This window comes from Scomber japonicus, chromosome 16 (genome assembly GCF_027409825.1).
Source record: "Scomber japonicus isolate fScoJap1 chromosome 16, fScoJap1.pri, whole genome shotgun sequence".
NCBI classification, from domain to species: domain Eukaryota; kingdom Metazoa; phylum Chordata; class Actinopteri; order Scombriformes; family Scombridae; genus Scomber; species Scomber japonicus.
The window spans coordinates 8365623-8389163 of NC_070593.1; the positions used below are offsets into that span (position 1 = coordinate 8365623).

The 23541-nt window shown below is 38.5% G+C and overlaps 2 protein-coding genes across 2 annotated transcripts; one reads left to right on the forward strand and one right to left on the reverse strand.

The window, feature by feature from the left end:
* Positions 1–2754: 2754 nt before the first annotated feature.
* LOC128374867 (lysophosphatidylserine lipase ABHD12-like) lies at positions 2755–8935 on the forward strand. Its single transcript, XM_053335098.1, has 12 exons — positions 2755–2999; positions 4463–4565; positions 4790–4909; positions 5098–5128; positions 5221–5266; positions 6873–7002; positions 7108–7145; positions 7241–7320; positions 7932–8014; positions 8219–8297; positions 8402–8535; positions 8784–8935. Exons 1-12 carry the CDS (start codon positions 2897–2899, stop codon positions 8815–8817), a joined length of 981 nt encoding a protein of 326 aa, XP_053191073.1. The 5' UTR covers positions 2755–2896; the 3' UTR covers positions 8818–8935.
* A 66-nt stretch (positions 8936–9001) lies between these two features.
* pygl (phosphorylase, glycogen, liver) lies at positions 9002–20522 on the reverse strand. Its single transcript, XM_053335097.1, has 20 exons — positions 20241–20522; positions 19525–19626; positions 19321–19399; positions 18770–18873; positions 17947–18078; positions 17721–17832; positions 17344–17426; positions 16847–16984; positions 16201–16293; positions 15676–15822; positions 15155–15318; positions 13205–13319; positions 12900–13001; positions 12275–12422; positions 11157–11215; positions 10892–11033; positions 10519–10726; positions 10281–10415; positions 10078–10144; positions 9002–9783 (listed from the first exon to the last, which is right to left on the reverse strand). The coding sequence occupies exons 1-20, from the start codon at positions 20481–20483 to the stop codon at positions 9598–9600; spliced, it is 2559 nt and encodes an 852-aa protein (XP_053191072.1). The 5' UTR covers positions 20484–20522; the 3' UTR covers positions 9002–9597.
* Between the last annotated feature and the right edge of the window lie 3019 nt (positions 20523–23541).

Here is a 23541-nt window from a genome sequence, read left to right on the forward strand (position 1 = left end):
ACGTCCAAAAAAAGTATAAATGTAGTGTAATAAATTAACTTGGTAAAATGCTGCACATCCCAAATCCTGAACATGAATCCTGAATCAGGTATCTGAGGTGGGGGGTAAAGTGCCCGATTATGGCTTAAAAAGTGATTGCAATCAAAACTGGATCTCACCAGAGACTATTTAATCATTTTTAAACAAGAAAAATATATTAAAAATCATCCTCCAATTGCTACAGCTTCACATATCCATGCATGATTTCCCTTTAGGCAATAAACACTAGTATATTTAACTATTTTTAAGGCTTTGTCACACATCTAAACCACTTTTCTAGTCAGCTGTAAACCCAGTTAACAAGTAAAGTGAAGTAAAAGTGATAATAACCCCTCCTGGATGACTGCAGACTGCCTCACACACACATTAATATAATTACCATCATTTCCTTGTGGCATCATCCAGTTGTCTTAGTGATGCCTGAGTGCAGTTTGCTCCACTAATTTAATTCAAATACGCCTGAGTTAACTTTAAAAGTCAGTTATGTAATTGATAAAAACAAGCAGGAGAAAAAACCAGCTCAACCAGTTAAACCAGTCTTAAAATAATATAGGGAGGATAGTGGTGGGAAAGTGATGCTAAGCTAACTGTGCTAATTTATCCTGCAGGCATGTTGGGAGGCAACGGTGACTTCACCCTGACAATGCTGAAGCTAAAACAAGCAGCGATTAAAGAGGAGTAATAATCACATTTAGAGGGAATATAATCGGATAAAAACACTCACCGAAGTTGCTGAACTTGCAAGACAGCTGTCTCCGTCTCCAGGTGAAATTTAGTGTTGAAACGCGGCTTTAAAAACAAACTTTTTCTTCCTTTTTTTTTTTTACCACATTTCTTGTATTTCCTGTAACTTCCTTCTTCAAGTTATCTTGTCCTCATTGAGTGTGAAGTGTAGTTAATGCAGCAGCTTCTTCAGGTTTTAACTTCCCCTCTCCCAGGGAAAAAAAAAACATCAGCATTAGAGGATAGAGGACTGTGTGTGTGTGCTTTGTGTCTCCTCGGCTGTATCATCCTCCTCTCTGGACTCGTAGTGGGGTTTTTGAAAAGCAGGCTGTTGGAGGAAGGGGCGGTGACCTGGAGCTGGAGAGGGCCTGAGTGGCTGCTGCTGCTGCTGCATGGCCCCCTGTGGGGACCAAACCAGCACTACTGCTAACCCACTTCTCTAATAAATGAGGGGAGGAAAAAAATGCAGATTGTTCTTGTGCATTTGAACTAGTTTTTAGAAGTGAAAATGTGTGATAATTATGCAGTTATTGTAATTTAAAGGCATCTTAACCATCCTAAATTCAGAAGCTGGTGGTGGAAGAAGTAAAAAATACCAATACAGCAATGTAAAAATACTACATTACAAGTAGAGAGTACTGCATGATAAAAGTGCATAAGTATTGGCAGTAAAATGTAAAGTATTGTAGTAAAAATACATAAGTATAATGAGATTGATGTAGTTAAAGTTTTACGGTAAAAGTACATAATTATTATGAGAGATGTAGTTAAAGTATATAAGTGTTGTGAGTGATGTAGTTAAAGTATTACTGTAAAAGTACATAATTATTATGAGTGATGTAGTTAAAGTATTACAGTAAAAGAAGTGATATATTATTATATATGACATCAGTAGATTATTAAAAGTGAAGCATCAGTGTTAGAGCAGCATGTTACTGTTGTAGCTGCTGTAGGTGGAGCTAGTTTACACTACTTTATATAAAGTTAGATAGTTTAGTCCAGTGGTTCTCAACCCCTAGGCCCTCTCCAGCTCCAGGTCACCGCTCCTTCCTCCACCACCCTGCTTTTGTAAGACGTCAAAAAGGTTGGAAACCGCTGGCTTCATCTTTAACAATGTGTTGTATTTTAAAAGCTTGTTATATGATCTATTGTGTCGAATCTGAAAAGTAACTTAAGCTGTCAAATAAATGTAGTGGAGTAGAAAGTACAATATTTCCCTCTGAAATGTATCGGAGTGGAAGTATGAAGCAGCATAAAAAGAAAAGTACAGTACCTAAAAATTGTACTTAAGCATAGTACTTAAGCAAATTAACGTATTTACATTCCACCACTGTGCTAAAACTAAAATATGCATGTTTATGCTATCATTGGGTATTTTAGGCTGTGTATACAGTCATATTTTAGCGTAGGTTAGAGTTGAATGGGGAACTCATCTCATAGCTGTTGGTTGAAGTTCTGACCGTTGGCGTCAACTTTTATTTTTCACCATCTTGCACAGGCAAAATATGCAGTTAGAAAGTAACCGAGTACATTTACTCAAGTACTCTTCTTAAGTTCAGTTTTGAGGTGCTTGACAGCAACATCTCCAGCTGTCAGGATGCGTTCCCCGTGTTACAATGGACACATTTTGGGATATCAGGCTTAAGATCAGAGGATTTACCTGATGTGGGGAAACAAGTCAGCAGAATGAATTTGACAGATGTGTGAACTTCCTTTCACATTGAACACAGGGGGAACTGTATCTGACAGAAACAGTCACAGCTGTCAAGATTTGTTTTACCTGCTGCATCACAGTGTGTCAGTATTGTGGTTGTAATGGATTTGTATCATGTATTGTCTTTTTAGATGGTAAAAAAAGGCTTTCACCTCCATGGACTTGCCCTTTAGTGTGATCAGTAGCCTATTTAGTGCTGTTTGAATCACTGTATCAAATCTGAACCAATAGCAGCCGAGGCTATGATAAGTCTCAGTTGAACGTTGACCTCTTTTCTCTGTGTTTCACAATGCTCATTTTGTCAGGAGGAGAGCGTTGCAGGATACTCCCTCGGTTCACGACTGAAACAAGGGAAAAAAGGAACTCAAGGAGGTCAGATTTTGGTGCTGCAGAGGGGGAAATAATCTCATCTGTGGAAAGATGAAGAAAGCTGTGTCATTTCTGATCACCCTGTACGTCTCAGTGCCTATCGCATTATACGTGTTCCCGTGGATATTGGGCCATGTCATATTTGCTCACTTGTGTAAGTAGTGTGTTTTTCCAATCTACATCTTTTATTTAATTTAAAGTCACTATCAGTTTAAATCCACTCTGTTTTCTATTTAATTAATTACTGTTTGCTAGAACAACATAATGCTTAGGTGACAAAAAGTGTCACTGACAATGTTATGGTTACTATGGTTACTATGTAAAAGTTAAAGTAAAATAATGTGTAAGGATAAAGTATTCTCATGTCAAATACATTATGCATAAACACACCATGAAACAGACCTAGGGGTTATTAGATGTTATCATACAGGACACTATTCTAATTGTTCAGTATGTCAAGTCAGTTTTATTTATAAGTTAGATAGGATAAGATAAGATATTCCTTTATTAGCCCCACGGTGGGGACATTTACATTACTGCAGCAGCAAGTGGATAGTAAAAAAATATCTCAGGGCATGCTCTTTATTTTACAGAGACCAAACATGAGCAAGCAGGAAAAACTTCCCTTTAACAGGAAGAAACCTTGTGTATAACTTGGCTCTATGTGGGCGGCCTTCTTCTTTACTGTAGATGTAAACTGTGTAAAGATTCACTCAATATACCAAACCACACAAAGATTCACAGTTTGTAGAAATATGTAGACACTGGTATACCACAATATGATGTATTTCAATACAGGAAAAATACAGTTGTCCTGGATTGGTTCTTAGATTTCCAAGATGTTTGATATTTGAGACTTTGAAATGAAATCAGTGGGTTTGCTCAACTGCTTTCTATTGCACAAAAAACAACAGTGCTGCAACAGTAACAGTACAGAGCAGACACTGTGTTTGTCAACAGTATCCCATCAGGAACTGTAAAATTACCAACTGTGAATTATACATTTGATACAATATAGTGTGCTAGGATTACATTATATGGTTTCATTTAAATTTGTGTTATTAATAAAAATACATTTTCCAATATTGATACATGCCACAATATGGAAAGAGAGCATGATTCCATTTATGATTTATGATTAACTGTGTCTTATTTTAATGCATTTTATTAGACAAAATATCTTCACACATTCAAATGAAACCTTACAATACTTAAACAATGTGTAAAATTATAAAATAATATCTCAATACGATTCCACTGAAATATATAATAAATGATAATACCAAAGTATCACACAGTTCTATATGATATGATACGATACCTCACAATACAATATGATACAATGTGGTACGATACGATTAATACAGTACAATCCAAACGATATGATAATACAATACAATATTGAATGCAACAATATCTACAAACCCTTCTTTTTGTTGCACCAGCATATGAGAGTAGTTATTTGGGAACTCACTGCAAGAGCACCGTTTGTATTTTCAGATAAAGATTTTAGGAACATACAGTGCTGGGTGTAGATATGATGTGATACAGTGTGATAAAGTTACAATATATATAAATCATGCTGACCTTGTGTACTCTTGTCGGCTGCGGTTTCAGTGAGGCTTCCATTCTCGGTGGATCTCAGCAAACCCGAAGAAGTCCTGAACCACACGTGCAACTTCTACCTCGACACTGAGGAGGGCGTCTCAGTGGGTGTGTGGTAGGTCACCTGCAGGTTCCTGTTGTGTCCATTTCAGTGTGTCTGTACTCGTACTTGTGCATGTTTTGGCACAGGTGGCTCCACAATGAATGGGGCCGCAATCTACTCATTTAGATACAATAGGGCACTCAAAAAAAACCTACTGCTGCATATCTTAAAACATGAGCGTGTTTGTGTCTGTTCTCTCTTCCTCTTCTCTCACTCTCTATCTTTGTGTCTCGTAGGCATACACTCCCTGCCAGCCAATGGGAGGCGGCTGCTGGGAAAAACCCTGAGTGGTACCGAGAGACTCTAGGAGAGGGCGATCCTGTTATTATCTATCTCCATGGCAACGGAGGGACCAGGTGGGATGAGTGCGGCAGGATAGAAACCCTTGAATTGATCCTAATGGAGTCTAGTGGGTATTACATGACTGCTTGGGCCCCTGGGTTCATCTGCAGGCACAATACATGTGAGGGTTTGTGGGTCAGAGTAAATGAGTCTGAAAGCCTCTTGTTTGTTTGTATTCATTGCTCTCTTGTCATTTTTCCAGGGCCTACCATCACAGGTTGGGACTTGTGAAGGTACGAGTTACAGTCTGAGGTACAGCCGATTTTCAGTTTGATAGTGAATAGTTTCAGCGTTCAAACTATTTGTCATTTTTTGTGTTTTGCAGATTTTAAGTGCTGCAGGGTATCACGTCTTGTCCATAGACTACAGAGGTAAGATGCTTATTGTTGCTAAAAACATTCATATTCCCTATTTCCCCATTTCATTGCTTTGCATGACGAGTAGAAGGAGATGGGCCCACATGCAGGAACAGCAGGAAGTGAATAATAACTCTTAATTCACAATAATTCAGGCAAAGCAGAACAACAATGGACAAACAGGAAACAAAGAAACAACAAGGAACAGGTGGCAAGACACAAGGGTTGATTGGAGAAGACACAGGGAGCAGGGAAGGGCTAACGAGACTGATATAGAGCAGGTGTGTAGGGGAAAATGTGAGAGAAAAGCAAGCAGGGGAGGATCACAGAAACACAGGAGGGAAACCAAAAAAAACGCAAGTGAAAACAGAAGCGGGCTCAAGAAGGGCTCAGATGCCAAGCAGGCCAAATGCAAACAATAAACACTCTGTGCCACAGAGCCAAGTGGGCTGCAAGACAATCTGAGAAATGCAAACTCTTAAAGCCCAAAACATAAATCTCTAGCATCAAACCTGGCAGCTCAGAGATAAAAAAGGTTGAAATACAATCTGGACATAAAACAAACATTCTTAACCAGGTGAAGGTGAAAGTATTTCAGATTTCACATCACAGCATCAGGTCTGTATGCTTTTCCAATCAAACACATGTATTATGAATTAGGCAGAAAAATGTCCGAACAAAGTTGAGCAACAGTATCTCAAGTGACTTTAATATAATCTGGATCATATCTGTCCATCTCCAGCTTAGTCCAATAAAAAGTCTGATGGCATCTGGTGGAGTGATGGAGGGACACAGAGCCAGACTAAGACAGAAATATGAAATGTGTGTGTGTTTCTGTGTTGCATGTTTTAATTAATACCTGACAATGAAGTATAATATCCTTTACATTTTTGACTAACATTAATACTATCTTTTCTTTTTTATTATTGCCCTGCATGCCTATAAATAATCTCAATAACAGTTGAAATCTTACATTGTTTTTTTAGAGTGATTTTGCAACATCTGTGGAGAAATTATAGATGAAAATAGCCTCTTATGTAACTCTGGCACATTTTTACTGCAGTGTTTCTTAATGTTCCTAATGTTAAATGAACAAATGAATACATATTTTGTCTGCAAACTACATCAATATAATGTAAAAGGTGGAAATATAACTAGCACATAGTTTATCCAGGTCTAAAATAGTGTATACGTATATCATCAATATATACATCAATATAATGCTGTGCTTTAATAACATTTTTTGGTACTTATACTCAATTTCAAGGTGTACTTTTACTGGGCGACATGTTTTAGTTAGTTTACAGATTAATTCAAATAAAAACATGTTTTTAAAATATGAAGCCTTGTTGCATCAGTGTGTATAAAGTAGTTTAAAGAAGCTTCAAGTCAATCAGCCACACTAACAAAATGCTCTTCACATGTTGAAGCATCAATAATAGAAAATAATATAATATAGTAGCTATTTGTAATAATAATATAACACCCTGTAAGGATCCATTCTGGTGCCTAATGAGTACTTTTACTCTTGCCTTTATTTATTAAAATGTACCCTATTTTCATATTGAGGTATTACTACTTTAGTGTTCTGATTTTGCTGCTTCATGTGTCTTCTCTTGAGGCTACGGAGACTCCACTGGTGAGCCGAGTGAAGCAGGCCTGACCACTGACGCCCTCTATCTGTATAACTGGGTAAAGAAGCAAAGTGGTGGAAGTCTAGTCTGTCTGTGGGGACACTCGCTTGGCTCCGGGTCAGTTTTCCTCCTCAGACATTTGTAACCAATAGAAGCAACTGAGTGAAAGTTCAAGTAAGAAATCAGATGAGTTAAAGTTGCTCTCATTTTGTTTTCTTGTAGAGTGGCAACCAATACTGCAGTGAAAGTGCAAGAGCAAGGTGGGTTACAGTCTTTTTAGAAGTCTGCCAACAATGACTGCAATAGATAATATTCATTTGTCTTTAATCATTTTTGATATTGTTTTTAATATCAGGGTCTGTGGTTGATGCTGTAATCCTGAGTGGTCCATTCACAAGCATTGGAGAAGTTGTATTGAGCCATCCGCTCACTAAGGTGGAGCTTGTTATTGCATGTTTGTCTTCTTTAATGTTTGTCTGTCTCAAGCCTTCAGGGTCTTTAACATCAGTACACAAGTACAAAACTGTTTGTCTCATGTTAAGAATTTTAAGAATGCCATGTGCAAACAAGTCCTTTCACTTCTTTCATTCCTATTACAAAATGTTGTGTGAGGAAAATAAAAAATATTAGTTTCAGATTTTTTGATGGTTGAGAATTAAGAGTGAGAGTGGATGACCATTTAAACTCACAAAAAATGTTTTATATGATACTGATCTGAGAACTACTGACCACCCATATTTTAGCTCAGCTGCTTTAAATGAAGCTCAAACTTTAAATTCATAAATTAAGTGTCAAATGAAGGCACTTAAGTCTACCATGATGACATCATTTAAATGCAATCACACTGGTGACACAGCTCATCCAACACTTCCTCTATTCACACTCTTAGTATCTTTAGTATCTTAAAATGAATGTCTTACTATCTTCATTCCTACAGAAATACATTCATTCTACGTATGTTTACTAAGCAGCTGTTTCTTTTCTGCGTGTTATTACAGGATATTACAAAAATATTTCTACACAATGTGTTCCCTGTTTGCTTCCAGATGTACAAGTTCCTTCCAGGGTTTGAGAGCTTGGTTTGGAACATTTTGGAAATGAACAACGTGGTATTTGCTAATGATAAAAAGTAAGTAAAAAAAGTCCCTCTCCCTTTACAAAGACCAGTAATTTATTCTTCTTGTTGGTTTATTAGTTTTTAGTTGTGTTACAAATGTCATAAACATGTTGCTAAATAAATTCTTCTCAGCTTACTGGGTCTTATTTTGCACTGTTAAAAACATTTATATCCATCTCTGACTGTAAATATGTTTTCTATTCAACCTCTCTACAGTTTAAAGACCATGACCAGTCCACTTCTTATACTGCATGCAGAGGATGACAATATCGTTCCTCATTACATGGGTCTGAAGGTACAGTAGAGCTTCACGAATCTCTCCTTTGAGTGTTTAAAAGTGTCCTCTAACAGTTGATGTTGCTGCCTGTTTTTCTCAATTATCTCTTTTTTTGTCTCCAGCTGCACCATATATCACATCAGGCTCAGAAAGAACACAATAAAGATGCTCATGTTCAAGTGATCTCCTACAGCGCACATCTCGGATACTGCCATGACAAATTCTACTTAGATCCCAATCTGTCAAATGCGGTTGGGTAAGTTTAAATTGAAAACTGACATTTATTTAATTCATATGTAAAAGCTTGCTCTAGTAAGTCCAAGTGAAAGTTTATAATGGATAATTTAATCCACTGATGCTTGTCTATACAGTGCACGTTTTTGTAGTCATTATTGTGTTTTTCTTAAAGTTGTTTTAGTGTTGTTCTTGCAGACTTTGTCCGTAAACCACATTTCCCTCAGGAAACTTTAATACATTTAATATTCCATCTGTTTCTTGTTGCAGGAGATTTCTACAAACCATGAAACAGCAGAAGTAATTCAAGAGTTTGCAGTGCAGTTTGGCAGCTTTGCATTGGCTCAAGCTCTCATCTTCAATTGTCAGCATCTATAGAGCACATTTTGCAAAACAATGTCCAATAAATTCTGATATCATAATTTATTTTTGCCACTCAATTCTTGTTTATCTTTCCAAAAAAAAACTGAAACAAAAGCACTTCAGGGTCATTATATATTAATATTTTATTTCAAAACTTTGAAGAAATACTGTATATCAGCAATGAAAAGTGCTCATATTTTTTTCCCTATGACAAGTTATATTGAAAGAGAGAGAAACAATGTGACATGAATGGGGTCGAGTAAGATCAGCAAATAACATGTTAGCATTTGTTTAAACCTGCCTGCAGAATAGACAGGCATTGTCACACAGTGCACACAACATACTCACAGGAATGTAATTAAAAATTCAGTTCAGTCAGCTGCTCTGTTCCTGACATCCTACTAAATTCTTCAAATGCAGAAAGCCCCCCTCCACCCATCCTGTACTCCAGGAATGTTCAATATTAGAAAATTGTTTGCAAGTATTTGACCTCTCTCTCTCTCTCTCTCTCTCTCTCCATGATGATTTGGTTTAACTGCATGTGTTGGAGCTGAAGGGTGTAACAGACGTGTATCAATGCAAGCGCTTTAACAATAAAGAAAAAATGAAGACGTGTGCAGACCTTCTTGAAAGAGTTCAATGAAGAGTAACTTGAAGGCACAGGCGAACAGGCACTACACTGTAAACATGAAAGCAGCCTTTCGGTTGTCAAACAACCTCACTACTTCTTCAGAGCTCTGGCGGTTTCCTCGAAGGCCTCTCTGGGCTCGTTTGGAGGTGGGATCTTCAGGTCGGTCGGCTCGACCCCCCAGACCTCTGTGGCGTACTCTGCGATGGTTCTGTCACTGGAAAACTTTCCTGTTGCTGCGATGTTCTTGATCACCATCTTCGTCCACTCGACTGGATTCTTTTAGAGAAAAAGTACATTTTTATTGTGGGTTTTACAAAGGATGTACTGTTATTAATAATTCTTACTAATCATGTTCTACTAATTAAATATATGTCCTAATAGTTTATTTCCCCTGCCTGCTTGACCGTTATATGCTTATTACTCCTCTGTTTGCTCTTTCTCTTTGTAATGACAGTTTTCTATAAATGCAGTTATATTTTCATAAAAGAAAACACAAGCAGAAGAAGAAGAAAGAGTCAGTTTGCCATGAGAAATATTTGTGAATATAACGTAATGCAATGTCAATGTTACCTGATAGAGTTTGCTGACTTTCGCTTGGCATTTCATATAGTCTTCATAGTCTGCAAATACTTTGAAACTGAAAAGAGATACACACAAAAAGGGGGACACATAAAAAGTCTGATAACTTGAACTCAACACAAAAGCCAAAAAGTGAAATACAAAGGGAAAGGGATAGGGCTTATATCTGTGTTATTTATCTGTGTGTTGCTCACCGGTCATGTTTGAAGAGCATGTTCGTAAGATCCTTGAACAGGTCTGGATTTTTGGGGCTGAAATATCCACTTGTGATCTGGTCCATCACTTGTTTCAGCTCTGGGAGCTTCTTGTAGTAAGACATGGCATCATATCTGACAAAGGATAAACAAAAGTTAGTGTAGTCTAACTGAATTTAAAAAAAAAAGATCTGTATAAAATAATATCAAATCTAACATAAAAAGAAATCTCCTTTACCCCTTTTTGTCCATTTCAGCCACATCCTCCACCCGCATGCCGAAGATGAAGAGGTTCTCCTCTCCAGCCTCCTCGGCCATCTCCACGTTGGCTCCGTCCATGGTGCCGATGGTGAGCGCTCCGTTCAGCATGAACTTCATGTTGCCTGTTCCTGAAGCTTCAGTGCCGGCTGTGGAGATCTGCTCTGACAAATCTGTGGCAGGTATCACTGAGGAAGGAAACACAGATTCAAATTAAAGAAGGAAACATGTTAAACAGATTTTTGGTGAATTATCCTCAGTGCTTTGGATGAGAATGAGAATTTTGCATGTGTGTTTTTGTGTCATGAAAAGGTAAAGACAACGTGTAGCTGTTAAAGTTATCTGGTTGGTACCTTTCTCAGCCAGAGAGACCCTGTAGTTCTCCAGGTAGATGACTTTCAGCTTGTTTCCCACCACAGGGTCATTATTCACCACATCACCTACTGCAGTGATCAGCTTGATGATCATCTTCGCCATGTGATACCCAGGAGCAGCCTGAAGAGGGCGACAATAGATGACTCATTATAAGACAAACTATTAACATGCTTCCTGGTGTGTTTACTGGCTCTTTATCTGTGTTATTTGTCATGTGGGCTTTGGCTGAGGTTGAGCTGGTACCTTGCCCCCGATGATCACTGTTCGAGGTACAAAAGGTGCAGTGGGGTTCATTCTGATGCCTAGAGACACAAAAGAAAAGAACACAAATTCATCACAAGTGATGTGGTTTTAACATAAATGAGGAAATGTGAGCACACCCTTTCTCAGGTCTCTGCACTGGCTATAAGTATTTAAGAGAATGTACTTACTACAAAGTCTACAAATCATATATCTTAATAGATTAGGATCAAATTGAACAACTTAAAATACTGTCAAATGTTCCTAGAGTCAGTGCCAAACATGGAGAAGCTGCATTATGCTGCTACATAGTTCATGCTTAGTAACTAATTTAACAGAAACAATTGAAAGTTAAAGTATTGATTGTGTAAAGTGTTATATATAGTACATATTTTACCACATTATCAGATTACTAATGTGGATGCATTAACACATTGTTCAAAAAATCATAAAGTTTGAATTAAAATCTTAATCTGCAACTTAATTATAGCTGTCAGATAAATGTGGTGAAGTGAAAATGTTATTTTGTTCTTTAATGTAGAGGAGTAGAAGTATAAAGTACCTACAAATGGCACTTGGTACAGTACTTAGGTACTTTCATCTTTCATTTGCACTCTATGTCCTTTTAATGATTTTAAAGCAAATCATTATTTTATGCTGCAATCTTATATTTGATGCTCTGTTCTAGCATTTTTGTCTCTTTCACTATTTTTCAGTACTTTGTTTTTCATTATTAGTGTGGCGGTGGGTGGTGGGGGGTAATGTTTTTAATGTTAAACTGCCTTGCCTTGCCTACTTTTTAAATTAGTTATATTCCAAGAAAGAAGAAAGATGTTGATGCAGGGAAAGTGGGCATTTTGCTCCAAGTGATATTAAATTCTGAATGATTGAACCCGTTTGTCACGGCCTGATGACTTCTTGGGAAAATTCCCACCGTTGGTTTGAATATCAGATGCATGTCATTCCTCATGTTTGTTTGAACTTGCTCTGAGCACCTGTCGGGTGGGGACTCTTCCGCCTCTGTACTTGTCAGATTGTGTCATGTAACTTCTCACTCAAAGTCAAAGCCCTGTGAAAAACCTTCTGGCACTTACTAACAAGCAGTGATTAAATTCACATACGGTTGTACATGGTGATGATGTGCAGGCAGTTGAGGAGCTGCCTCTTATACTCGTGGATTCGCTTCACATGGACGTCGAACATGGACGACGGGTTTATTTCCACTCTGTACTCTTTCTCCAGGTACTGGGCAAATTTCACCTTGTTATCCTGTGAGAAAGATCAGATATGGGTGACTTGGCAGCAGAGGCGTTATTGGCTGGAGGTGAAGTTTGCTGAATCACAGGTATGGCATGTCAGGACTGGTTTTAAAACAACAAAACGGCAATGTTTCAATGGACAAATTAATCAAAAATGTAATGTCATTTCCTGCTATGATGTGTGGAAATAACAGACAACTGACTGAGAGACCTTATATGTGCAGAGAGAAGCACTACCACTGTCTAGACAAGAGAACATTTTATTAATATTAATGTATTCTTGGTGCAACAGGGCAAAAAGAGGAACCAAAATGGCACAAGAGCACATTTTACATCAGATAAAGCCTGTAATTCTATACCCTTTTAATCATTTCTTAAAGTTATAATAACTGGCTGTGCAGAATACAGATACATGATCACTTTGCTTATAGCTGAAGTTTTTAAATGTCGTTTCTGTTTTTTGTTTAAACTCTGAAGTCCAACCCACCTGTTTCACTTTAGAGACATCACGGATGAAGGCAGCATGGTCAACAAAGTCATTCAGCTTCTGTAGCTGGCTCAGGTCCTTCACATAATCCTCCCCAATCGCCTAAAACACATAGTAAGTGTCACAATAAGCTGTGTATGCACTGTATAGACTGGATGTAGAAAACTCTGCCAAGATTCACTCATAAATTACAGCAGCAGGGGAATATATACTGTTGATGAGTCAGAGGTCTTAAACATTACACTTTATCTTGGCACCATTTATTTATTGATTGTTTATTTATTGCCCTGGCAGCTCTAACAAACCTCAGCTATGAGCTCAGCCAGTCCGGGGTTGCAGAGCAGCAGCCAGCGTCTGGGAGTGATGCCGTTGGTCTTGTTCTGAAACTTCTCTGGTTCAAGATCACTGAAGTTACGGAAACTGTGGAAGAAATATAGGAAATGTTGAAGAATGTAGAAATAGTGCACAAAGCAGTTTGTATATCAAGTAGTATCCAGTTCAGTTTGTTTTATCAACTGAACCATAAATTGTTATTAGATGGAAAACATTTCTACAGATATTCATGGTCACCTGAGGATATTTGAGACTTAAAGCTGGACTTTTGTCTCCCTCTTCTGTCAGGGAGAGTAAAGAGGTTGGTTGGGGACTGTGATTGACTGACACAGGCATTTATATCCCAAATGATGGGCACACAGAGAGCACCGGTAAAATCAGATATGTTTTGACGGCCCACTGTATGCCAGCACACCACTGATTGTAACATACTGCTGTGGCTTTAAAATGGTGGATAAACTATGTTGAGTATCACACAACACCTGCAAAATGACTTATCAGAATTTGACCCATTTGGTCTGATAATATTTGGAAAGTCTAGAAGAGCTGTACAATTAATGGCCAAACAGCCAGTGAGGGTATAATACACCCAACATGATATTTTAAAACTCTATATACTGTGAAATACTGAGAGATTTATCTGGTGGTGATAGATTTAATCAGCATGGTGTGAATTAATTTGGCAAGGGCTTGAATGTAACAGATGCTAATTTATATGTGAATGTTCAGCACTGCAGGTTTAAAGTGAGTATCTGAATGTTTCTGTCAGCGAGTCATAGTTGTCACTTATTCAGGGAAACTGTGTGACGTTTTTAAAAGTAATCTTAAGACATATCTCTTTACAAACAGCAGAGGTGATGATTCAATGCTGTGGTAACTGATGAGTCCATACTCATGTGGTGTTTTGCAACTGTCGTAGTTGTCTGCTCATCTGAGCTGCTGAGCTGCCACTTGTAACTTCTGTTGGTTTCTGCAGTTTGTCACAGGTTTGGGTTTTTTTGGTCATTTGTTGTATGAAACTACCAGTGACGTGCGGTCAGGGGAGGCAGGTGAGGCCGTGCCTCACCTGTTATCATGGAAAAAGACTTAAAAATGAAAAAAATAATAAATGGTTATATTTGTCCAGTGATTTGCACTATAACGTTATTTTCTATCTAACTTTACCAGTTTCGGATTATTTTTAATTCAAAATCGCTGAATTTTCACATGTACTGATCAAACACTGAAAAGAGACGCGCAGTGAGGCAGCAGCGAGGCGAGCCTCACCATGGATTGCGCAATGACTCGGTTTACTGCGCTGGCATGCTATGCAGTGAGACAGCACAGCTGTACAGCTGTCTCTCTGTATGTCGCTATTAACATGTTCAAACACTTTTACTATATGAACTAAATTTCCATAGTGTAGCTGATGATATAATGTACAGTGTTTGTAGCGTGTTTCGTGTGCTGAGCAGCAGAAAACGACTGCAAAAAGTCACTAAGTGAGGCACGCAGTTCTCCGGCCTCATGGCAGGGGGCGCTCCTGATCCCAGTGATTCTTATTACGACTCATTAGCTGCAGAATAAGTGACAGTAAACTACAACTCATACAGTCTATGCTACAACTACAGTGAGCTAGTCGGCAAGTAAAGTAAGTAAGATAAGTAAGTAAAGGTAAGACCATAATAACGTTTTTTAAATTAAATGTGTTTTTTTGTGTGCTACAGTTTGTATGTGTAAAGAAAGCTGATATGAGATTTTAAACATAACCTGTTAACTGCTGCCAATCAAATGGTGAATAAGCTACTCTGTAGGGTTCATATGTTTGTAAATCTGATTGTGATGAAGTCAGTGCCTCACCAGACATGAACCTCACCGCACGTCACTGGAAACTACTTATTACTTTTTGTGTTTAAGTTGTGTGTCATCAGCAGAAATCTTACACATCAGTCTTTATGATGTTGGAGTGTATCTCAGCAACTCCGTTAACAGCGTGAGATCCCACAATGCACAGATGCGCCATGTTCACCCTCTTGCATCCGTCCTCTTCAATCAGAGACATTTTCCTCAGTTTGTCCATGTCATCTGGATAGAGGGCTGCAATCGTCTGCAGTAACAAGAACAGACATAGAAGTGATGCCAAATTAATACAGTGCGTCACAGATGTGTTCAGGCAATATGACACATAAGCTTCTCTCTTGTTGGATGAATAAATATACTTTCCTTTTCATCATTTTATAATTAGATGTAGTTTTATAGTTTCATTGGATCAAAAAGAACAGTTGAAAAAGGAGAAATGGAGACTGACAGTTACACGATTTTGGGTTTCTGAAAATGCAGCATTTCTCTCTGTAGTTTCCAAATTAGTCTCTTTCCATCCCAAGTTCTTCATTTTCATAATTAAAAAAACATTTCAGTATCCCAAAAGAATTCCTTTAGGCCTATTTCAACCTTCAGTACATACGTTGAGGTGGTTCTGGTTGATCTGGTAGATGATCTGCAGGTGTCTGGGCAGCAGCTTCTCCAGCAGCTCCACAGGCCAGCGCTCCAGAGCCTCGGGGAGGACCGTGTGGTTGGTGTAGGCAAAGGTACGCTTGGTGAGATCCCAGGCCTGCAGAGGAGAGAAGAGTGTTTTCTATTTTTCTCTCCCAGAAAGTCTAAATATATTCTTCTTTCTTGATAACTTCCCTTCTTCCCTCCACTCTATGACTGATTTATATCACTTATTCTGCACAATCAAACCGTCCCTGCCTGTATTTCATTTTGCAACCTGACCTAATACTGTAGCTCTTATTGCAAACCATTATTATGTAATATAGGACTTTCATTTATCATCTTGGCTCTGTGGCTTTCACCTCCTGCATTTCTCTATTACAGTATTTCCATAATTAAGTCTCGTATATGGTTTATCTGATTGTAAGTCACTCTCAGTAAGCTAAATGGTTGAAAAATATCACCCTGCAGTCCTCAAAATCTGACTCTCACTCACCGTGTCCCAGTCGAGTTTTTCAATGTCCACAAAGATTCTCATCAGCTCAGGGATGGCCATGGCCGGGTGAGTGTCATTCAGCTGGATGGCAACCTGGAAAACATGACAACTTGCAGTAAAACTGTTCTCACTTGACTTGATACCTCTTCTAGCTGATTCAGGATAACTGTAGGCTCCCAAAAATGTCTGTATGCCATGACTTTGCAATTTTACTGTTTATTTTTAGCTTACTCTTTGTATTATTGAAGAACCAGCTGTGAAACTCTGCCACACAGGGAAAATAAAGGGGCTGCAGGCATTTAATACCTACAATATTTTAGAATTAAAAATACAAATTATATTACTTTTGCCATACCTTTGCATAAAATCACTATATTATATCTGCAGGGTTTCTCACTTGGCAGAGATTTCTCATTTGGCGTTATTAAAAATGTCTACTGTTGCTGTAATCCATCTCTGCTCTGTTTTATATGACTTTAATGTTATTGTTGTGCAATACAGGCCACCTTAGGTTTAAGAGGCTATGCCACAAATTTGCATATGAAGAGATAAAAGCTGTGAAGATCTCGTTGCAGTGCCATATGATTGAGGAAATGAAACACTTATTTGGCCTTTTGCATTCATCTATGAGCAGCTGATTGCTTACTTTATCTGGGAAGCTTTCGAAGGATGTGCGACCAGGAACGCCCTTCTTTGTGGTCTTGAAGCGACGGATGATGTCTTGGAGTGTGGAGGCCACGACAAAGTATTCCTGCTTCAGACGAAGTTCTTTTCCTTCAAAGAACTACATCATAGAAACGTGCAAAGAGCAAAGTGATAGTTAAGACCTCGGTTTAGTGGGAAACTTCTTAGAAACAGCATATTATCAGTGTACCATGTATGTATGTAGAGTATGCATGTATGTATGTGCATTGTGTATTTCCGTGTCTGTTTATGCATTGTAATTTTAACTTTTTAATTAGATGTTAACTAAGTATTTTGTATACTCTTAACTGGATATTGTGTGTGTTGAAAAAGACATTTTAATCTCTGAAACTTGGTTAATAAAGGATAGAAGTTCAACAACAGCAAGAAAATACAGTAGAATTTAAAAATGCTTTAAAGTGTTTACTGAAGAAGATGATCATTTCAAAGTGAACTCACATTGTCGTTGGGATAGAGGACACGAGAGATGTTCTCTGCCAGATTTCTGTCCAGAACAGCCTCGATGTAATCTCCAACATTAACTAAACACAGTTATATGCATTTCAGTTTCATTAAGACAGCAGTGATTGCTTCTGCACACATAATATTTGTTTATAGATGCATGAATGGTAAATAAAGAAAAACTCAAATTTAGGAGAGAGGAACAAACAGCTTCATTTGAGCCACTTTGCAACACAGACATCTTGTAACAAGATGCCAGTGTTGCTGCAGTTTCCTTTTGTCTTGCAAAGATTTTCTGTTGAAAGCTAAAAGGAAATGCAGACACTGTTTTGCAAAAGTTGGTTTTACGTTAAAAAAAGTCCTTCAGCACTCACAGTCTCTCAGGTTAAAGTCGTTGGGGGCTCGGGCAGACCACAACCTCATGGTGTTCACAGTGTTGTTCATGTAGCCAGGGATGGGCGTGTCGTAGGGCATCGCCAGGACCACCTGCACAGGTAATAGTACCAGGAAGAACACAGTGAGGATAGAGTAGGCAACGTTTGCATAGAAATGTTACCTGATAGAAGCCTTTTACACATATTAATAATTCAATGTCAGTACCTGAGTGTCCACCCATTTGGAGCCATCCTTCGTCTCCTCTACTCGTCCATAGAAGTGAACCGGCAACATGTACTCAGGACGTGCTTTCTCCCAGGGGTTTCCATGCCTCAGCCAATCATCTGCCTCCTCCACCTGCAGGTTAAAGATGACATTGTGTTAACATGATGCTGCATGTTCAAGTGGTGATCAGTCATTGAGCAACAAGCTGAGACCCCACCTGACCCGACCTCTGACATGCTGTTCAGATATGATTAATCAGCGTATCTCACCGATATGTCAAACACAATCCTGTTCATCATCCTCTGAAGAAGGTCTGTGTGACCATGCACACATTTTCACTGCATTTACTGTTCACTAGCAGCAGATATTAAATGTGCAGAATCATGCAGCCCGGTGAATGTAACTCTAGTTCACTGTTCAGAAGTGCATGTTTACACTGAGGGTTTGAACTGCAAATAACCAGCTATATTGAAAAGGGCAAAAGCCTTTAGTTTGGGATCTCTTATCACAGAATACGCAATGGGTTTTTTTTTTCATCTCTGACCAACCACCAACCACCATTGTTTACAAGGAACTTGCACCACTGCAGTGTCGCTATAGGGGGACAAACCATAAGCTAAGCTGCTGTCAATGATTTGCCTCTGATGTATTGTGACCTACTTCATTTCTACTTTGGCCTCCTCAACATTGACTCCTGACAGCATGAAAATGATCAGAAAAGAGAAACCTGTTAGATAAGAGAAGATAAACTATGAACTCTATAGAAAAAAACTGCTGTGACCTCTAAATAGCTAATAATTATTGTGTACACAATAGTTTTTACCTGCCAGCCGTCTCTTATCTTCTGGTTAAAGATTCCATATTCATATCGAATGCCATAACCGTAGGCTGCAAGACCCAAGGTGGCCATCGAATCCAAGAAGCATGCTGTGTGCAGAAAATACTTTAAAAATTAAACATAAAATCAAAAATACAAACTCTATAGTGCTTAAATTAGAAAAAAGGAGTGTTTGTAGAGCTGTTGGGGAAGTTCAGTGTTTATTTGCTCATTTATTTGTCTGTTGCAAATTTCTGTGGCTGCAAGTTGCTTCAAATGTTCAACAGGCAGACAGGCATTTGATGGACAACTGCCAAAACTAGACTAGAAATTATAATGGAGTATTGTTGTACCAGAGATTGAATTTGCATGCGAAAATAGCGAGTAATTTATGCATTTGGGTTGCCGGGATTCAGACCTTTAGTATATACTGTAGTTGTATCTTGTGACACTGGATTATTTAGACTGTTTAGACTGGTATGATAAAAAACTTCCTGTCTCTATGTCTGTCACACTGTTTTATAACTGCTCAGGCTCAAACATCTGCAGCTTATTACCTGCCAGTCTGCCCAGACCTCCGTTTCCCAGACCTGCATCCTCCTCCATCTCCTCCAGCTCCTCCATATCCAGGCCAAGCTACAGCAGAGATGAGGAACATATGAGCCTACTGGTCACATTTTTAGATAACAGCTAAATGCTTTTAAAAAGAATGCTATGTGTCTTTCTTGTAGCCTGTACTTCCTGTAAAACCTCTGTCTGACCTGATAGATTGCTTCATCGCAGGCATTCTGCAGCCCCAGATTGATCATGGTGTTTTGCAGCGTCCGGCCCATGTAGAACTCCAGTGACAGATAATACACCCTCTGAAAATATGAGGAAAAAAGCAGAAACATACTGTCTGCATGTGTGCACAAAGTTCTTCATTCTTTAATGCATTCACCACAACTGTTAAGATAATTTAAGATTAATTTAGATTTATTTTTAAACATTATGACAGGAAGGTGGAGAAAATGCAGAGCAACAAATGAATGAACAAGCAAACATTTGACTACAATGAATAGCTGTGTAAACATGATGCAATGACCTGAAAATACTGCAGGGAAGTTTGATGCAATGTGAGAACAATGCCCACAACCTACTTCCTATTAAAAAAAACTGTCACAGAATACGCTTTTTAGAATATGTTTAAGAATTAAGGGAGATGATATATATTATGCAGATTTTATGAGAAAATACTGGTGTGTTAAGAGCCTCTTAAGAGCCATTTATGTATGAAATAGAGATTTCCTGGTCAGTTTTTGCACAGTGGCAAACTCATACTTAATATCTTAAAGTATAGTATGAAACATTTAATTGAGTTCTTCAGATTTTGCAGGAAACAAACACATTGTAACAGAGTGTCATCTACACATCTCTGAGTTACATGATGTATTTTCACAGTATGAGATGGAGTTCACTAAAAACCTCTGATCTTTACCTTTGGGTCTGCTTCATAGTAAAACTGCTGTGTTCTTATCCATCTCCCCACCAGGTGATCTCTCACAGTGTGGGCCAGGGCAAAGTAATAATCCCTGGGTGTTGCAATGTTTCTGTCTTTCACCAGAGTGAAGTGCAGGTGACGATTGAAGCCCTTCTTCAGCTCTGCAACATTCTCCACTCCCACAATCCCCCTGATGCTGATCTGCTTGCGTTTCTCCTGGTCGGTGAGTGGTTTTGCCATGGTGGGTACGTTCTGTCCTGAGAGACTGAGGCTGTCCTGGCTGGGAGTGAACTGGAAAGGTAAGATGGAGGCAGTTTTCATGCAGCAGTCTCCTCCTTTCACTGCTTGTCATTGGTGAGTTCAGGGGGAGGGTGTTTCCTGCCTCAGCTGAGCTTCAGAGCTGCAGCAGGAAAAGGTAAACAGAAAGACGACAGATATGAGGGGCTAAACCAAATTTGTAGGCTGACACACTCTTTATGATTTATACTAATATTTCATCTAATGTTAACTTTTTAAGAAATACATGTTGTTCTGAAAATATCTTTTTTTATTTACATAGTTGTTTTTCCTCTAATGAAATGTTTTTTAACGTTTTTACTACTACAAAATATATGTTTGCACAAGTATTCACCTTTCGCAATACTGTTGGATACGCCTAAATATTCACTGAAGCAGCCAAATGCCTGTAAGTCACAAATAGAGATATCTGTGTGTAGTCATTTCCTTCAATTTAATGTAGTATAATTACTCTTATCTTGAGTGTCTGACTTTTGGTATCGTGGAAAAATCTACAAAAACTGCAAGAAACTCTATGAAAAAGAGGAAGTCAGGGAAAGAAAATTTCCAAATCAGCTCAATCTCAAAGAAACTCAAAGAGCATGAATCAGACTGTCGTGGAAAACTGAGTGAGTGCAAGGAGGAGACAAGTGAGGGAGGAGACCGAGACCTCTGACAACTCTGAAGGAGTTATAAGCTTTAGAGTTGTTCAGGTCACTTGTAGTAGTTTTATGGGAGAGCAGCAAAGAGATAAAAAAAACTCTTTGTCTTGTGGGAGACCCTGAAGTCAGCTGGGTTAAGTATAGGGGGTTTTGCCATTAGGCTAAACTGTATGTTATACTGCACATCATCCTCATAATCATCCCCACCATGAGGTATAGTACTGGCAGGCAGCATCATGCTGTGGTGATGCTCCTCTGCTGCAGGTAAAAACCTGATGCAGCCTGCATGAAACCTGCAAGCTGTAAAATAATTAATCCAAGTATGAAGCTAGAATTACACTAGAATTAATTAAAAGAACCACATTAAAGTTTATACTCTAAATTGATTACAATCTAAAGTGAGAATTTGTGGCTAGACTTGAAAAAACATTGTTCACTTAAGACCTTCATGCAGCCTGACAGCTTGAGAGGTTTTGCAAAGAATAACAGGAAACAATAACAGCGTCCAGATGTGCAAATAAAGGCCTGTCCACAAAACCTCAAGGAAATACTGTCTGTGCCCAGAGGCGGTCCTGGCTACTTTTGCGCCCTGGGCGGACCGACTATTGGCGCCCCTCCCCACAAATCCTTCATCACACAAAAAATAAGATAAATAAATGAAATATAGTATGTAAACACCAAAGTAAATTACACACATCCGTCATCATACAAATGAATAAAATAAAATAAATAAATGAAAAATACTAATAATTAACGTAATCTGACAGACTTTCATATATACATATATGTCTATGCTGCTCACAGCCTCTGCAGTCGCAAGTTGACCCCCCCCCCCCCCCATTGCTTTTCCGCTGAGTGTGAGACTCACAACCACAACCTGCTCATAGCCTCTGCACTCGCAAGTTGACCCCCCCCCCCCCCCCATTGCTTTTCCGCTGAGTGTGAGACTCACAACCACAACCTGCTCATAGCCTCTGCACTCGCAAGTTGACACCCCCCCCTCCCCTTTGCCTTTTCTTCTGACACACACAACCTGTATACGTGACTCTCAGCAGCCAGTTGACGTGATAGTAGAGGCGCCTCATCGCCCACTGCATCAACTTGATGTGGAAATGACCGGTATTAGTCTAGAAAACTGGCGATTTTTTTTGGGGGCGCGCTTTTCTTTTTTTGAGGACGGACTTTTTTTTCCTTTTTTTTTTTTTTTTTTTTTTTGAACCGCCACTGTCTGTGCCAACTAAATACTTCATTTGGAGGGGTTGAATATTATGCAAACAACTGCAAAACACACTGTTGAGTTTTTGTTTTTTGTGTTGATCAGTGACATAAAAAGGTTTTTAGTGATACTGATTAAACCCACTTTGATTAAATGTTGTAAAATGATAAAATATAAACTCTACAGACAGACAGATATATATTCCAGGCATCGAAACACCTTGTTGACACCTATTTATTGAATATTCACACATACAGAAAACACAGAGGCTCATATTACACTTCAAATAATATCAATAATAATAGCAGTAATATGGTAATGATAGACACATAATTATAACAATCATAGTAATCATACTGTGTTAAAATCAAAGTAGTAACAATGTTCATTTCATATCCATAAAATAGACATATTCGAGTATCACTGTAAAGAATATCGAGTGATGACATTCCACCTCAGATCAAATGGGGCAAAAATAATCACTTTGGAGTTAAAATGAGGTTATAATGCAGTTAACACACACACACACACACACTCACACACACACACATACAGTATGTATGTACATTTGGAGACACCCAGTATCGCCCAGCGACCACGTGTCAATAATTCATAAAAGTATGATTTTACGTCAAATCACCCCCGGGTCTGTTTTAACATCATTAAAGCCTATTTGGCTGGTTTAGAAACAATAAATGTTACAATCACACACTGTTGAGTTTGAGCACCTCCATGTGTTCAGGTCAGAAACACACATTTATGTCATTTTTCAATCAAACAAAACTGATTCAGCTTCACAAATTCACACAGAAAATGTCGAAGAGTGTCGAAAAGTAACAGAAGTGTGTGTCATCTCATACTGGACATATGGAAAATCCCTTTAATGAACCTTTTTTGTTTTTCTGAACTAAAGCTGTTTTGTTTATTTGTCCTGGAATCTGAGGTTGTGTAATGCCGTGATAATGGCTGCACTGTGTTGTCTCTGTTGTGAGTCAAAGGAGGCTCTCGCTGCTCAGTGACCCCTCTGCCTTTATGCTGTAGCTGTATAATTATGTCCGGACAAAGAGTTTACCTTGAAAGACAGCCAATTAAATAAAATCACAGCTTGAAAGTCAGCCTCGCAGCAGAGATCGTGCAATTTACT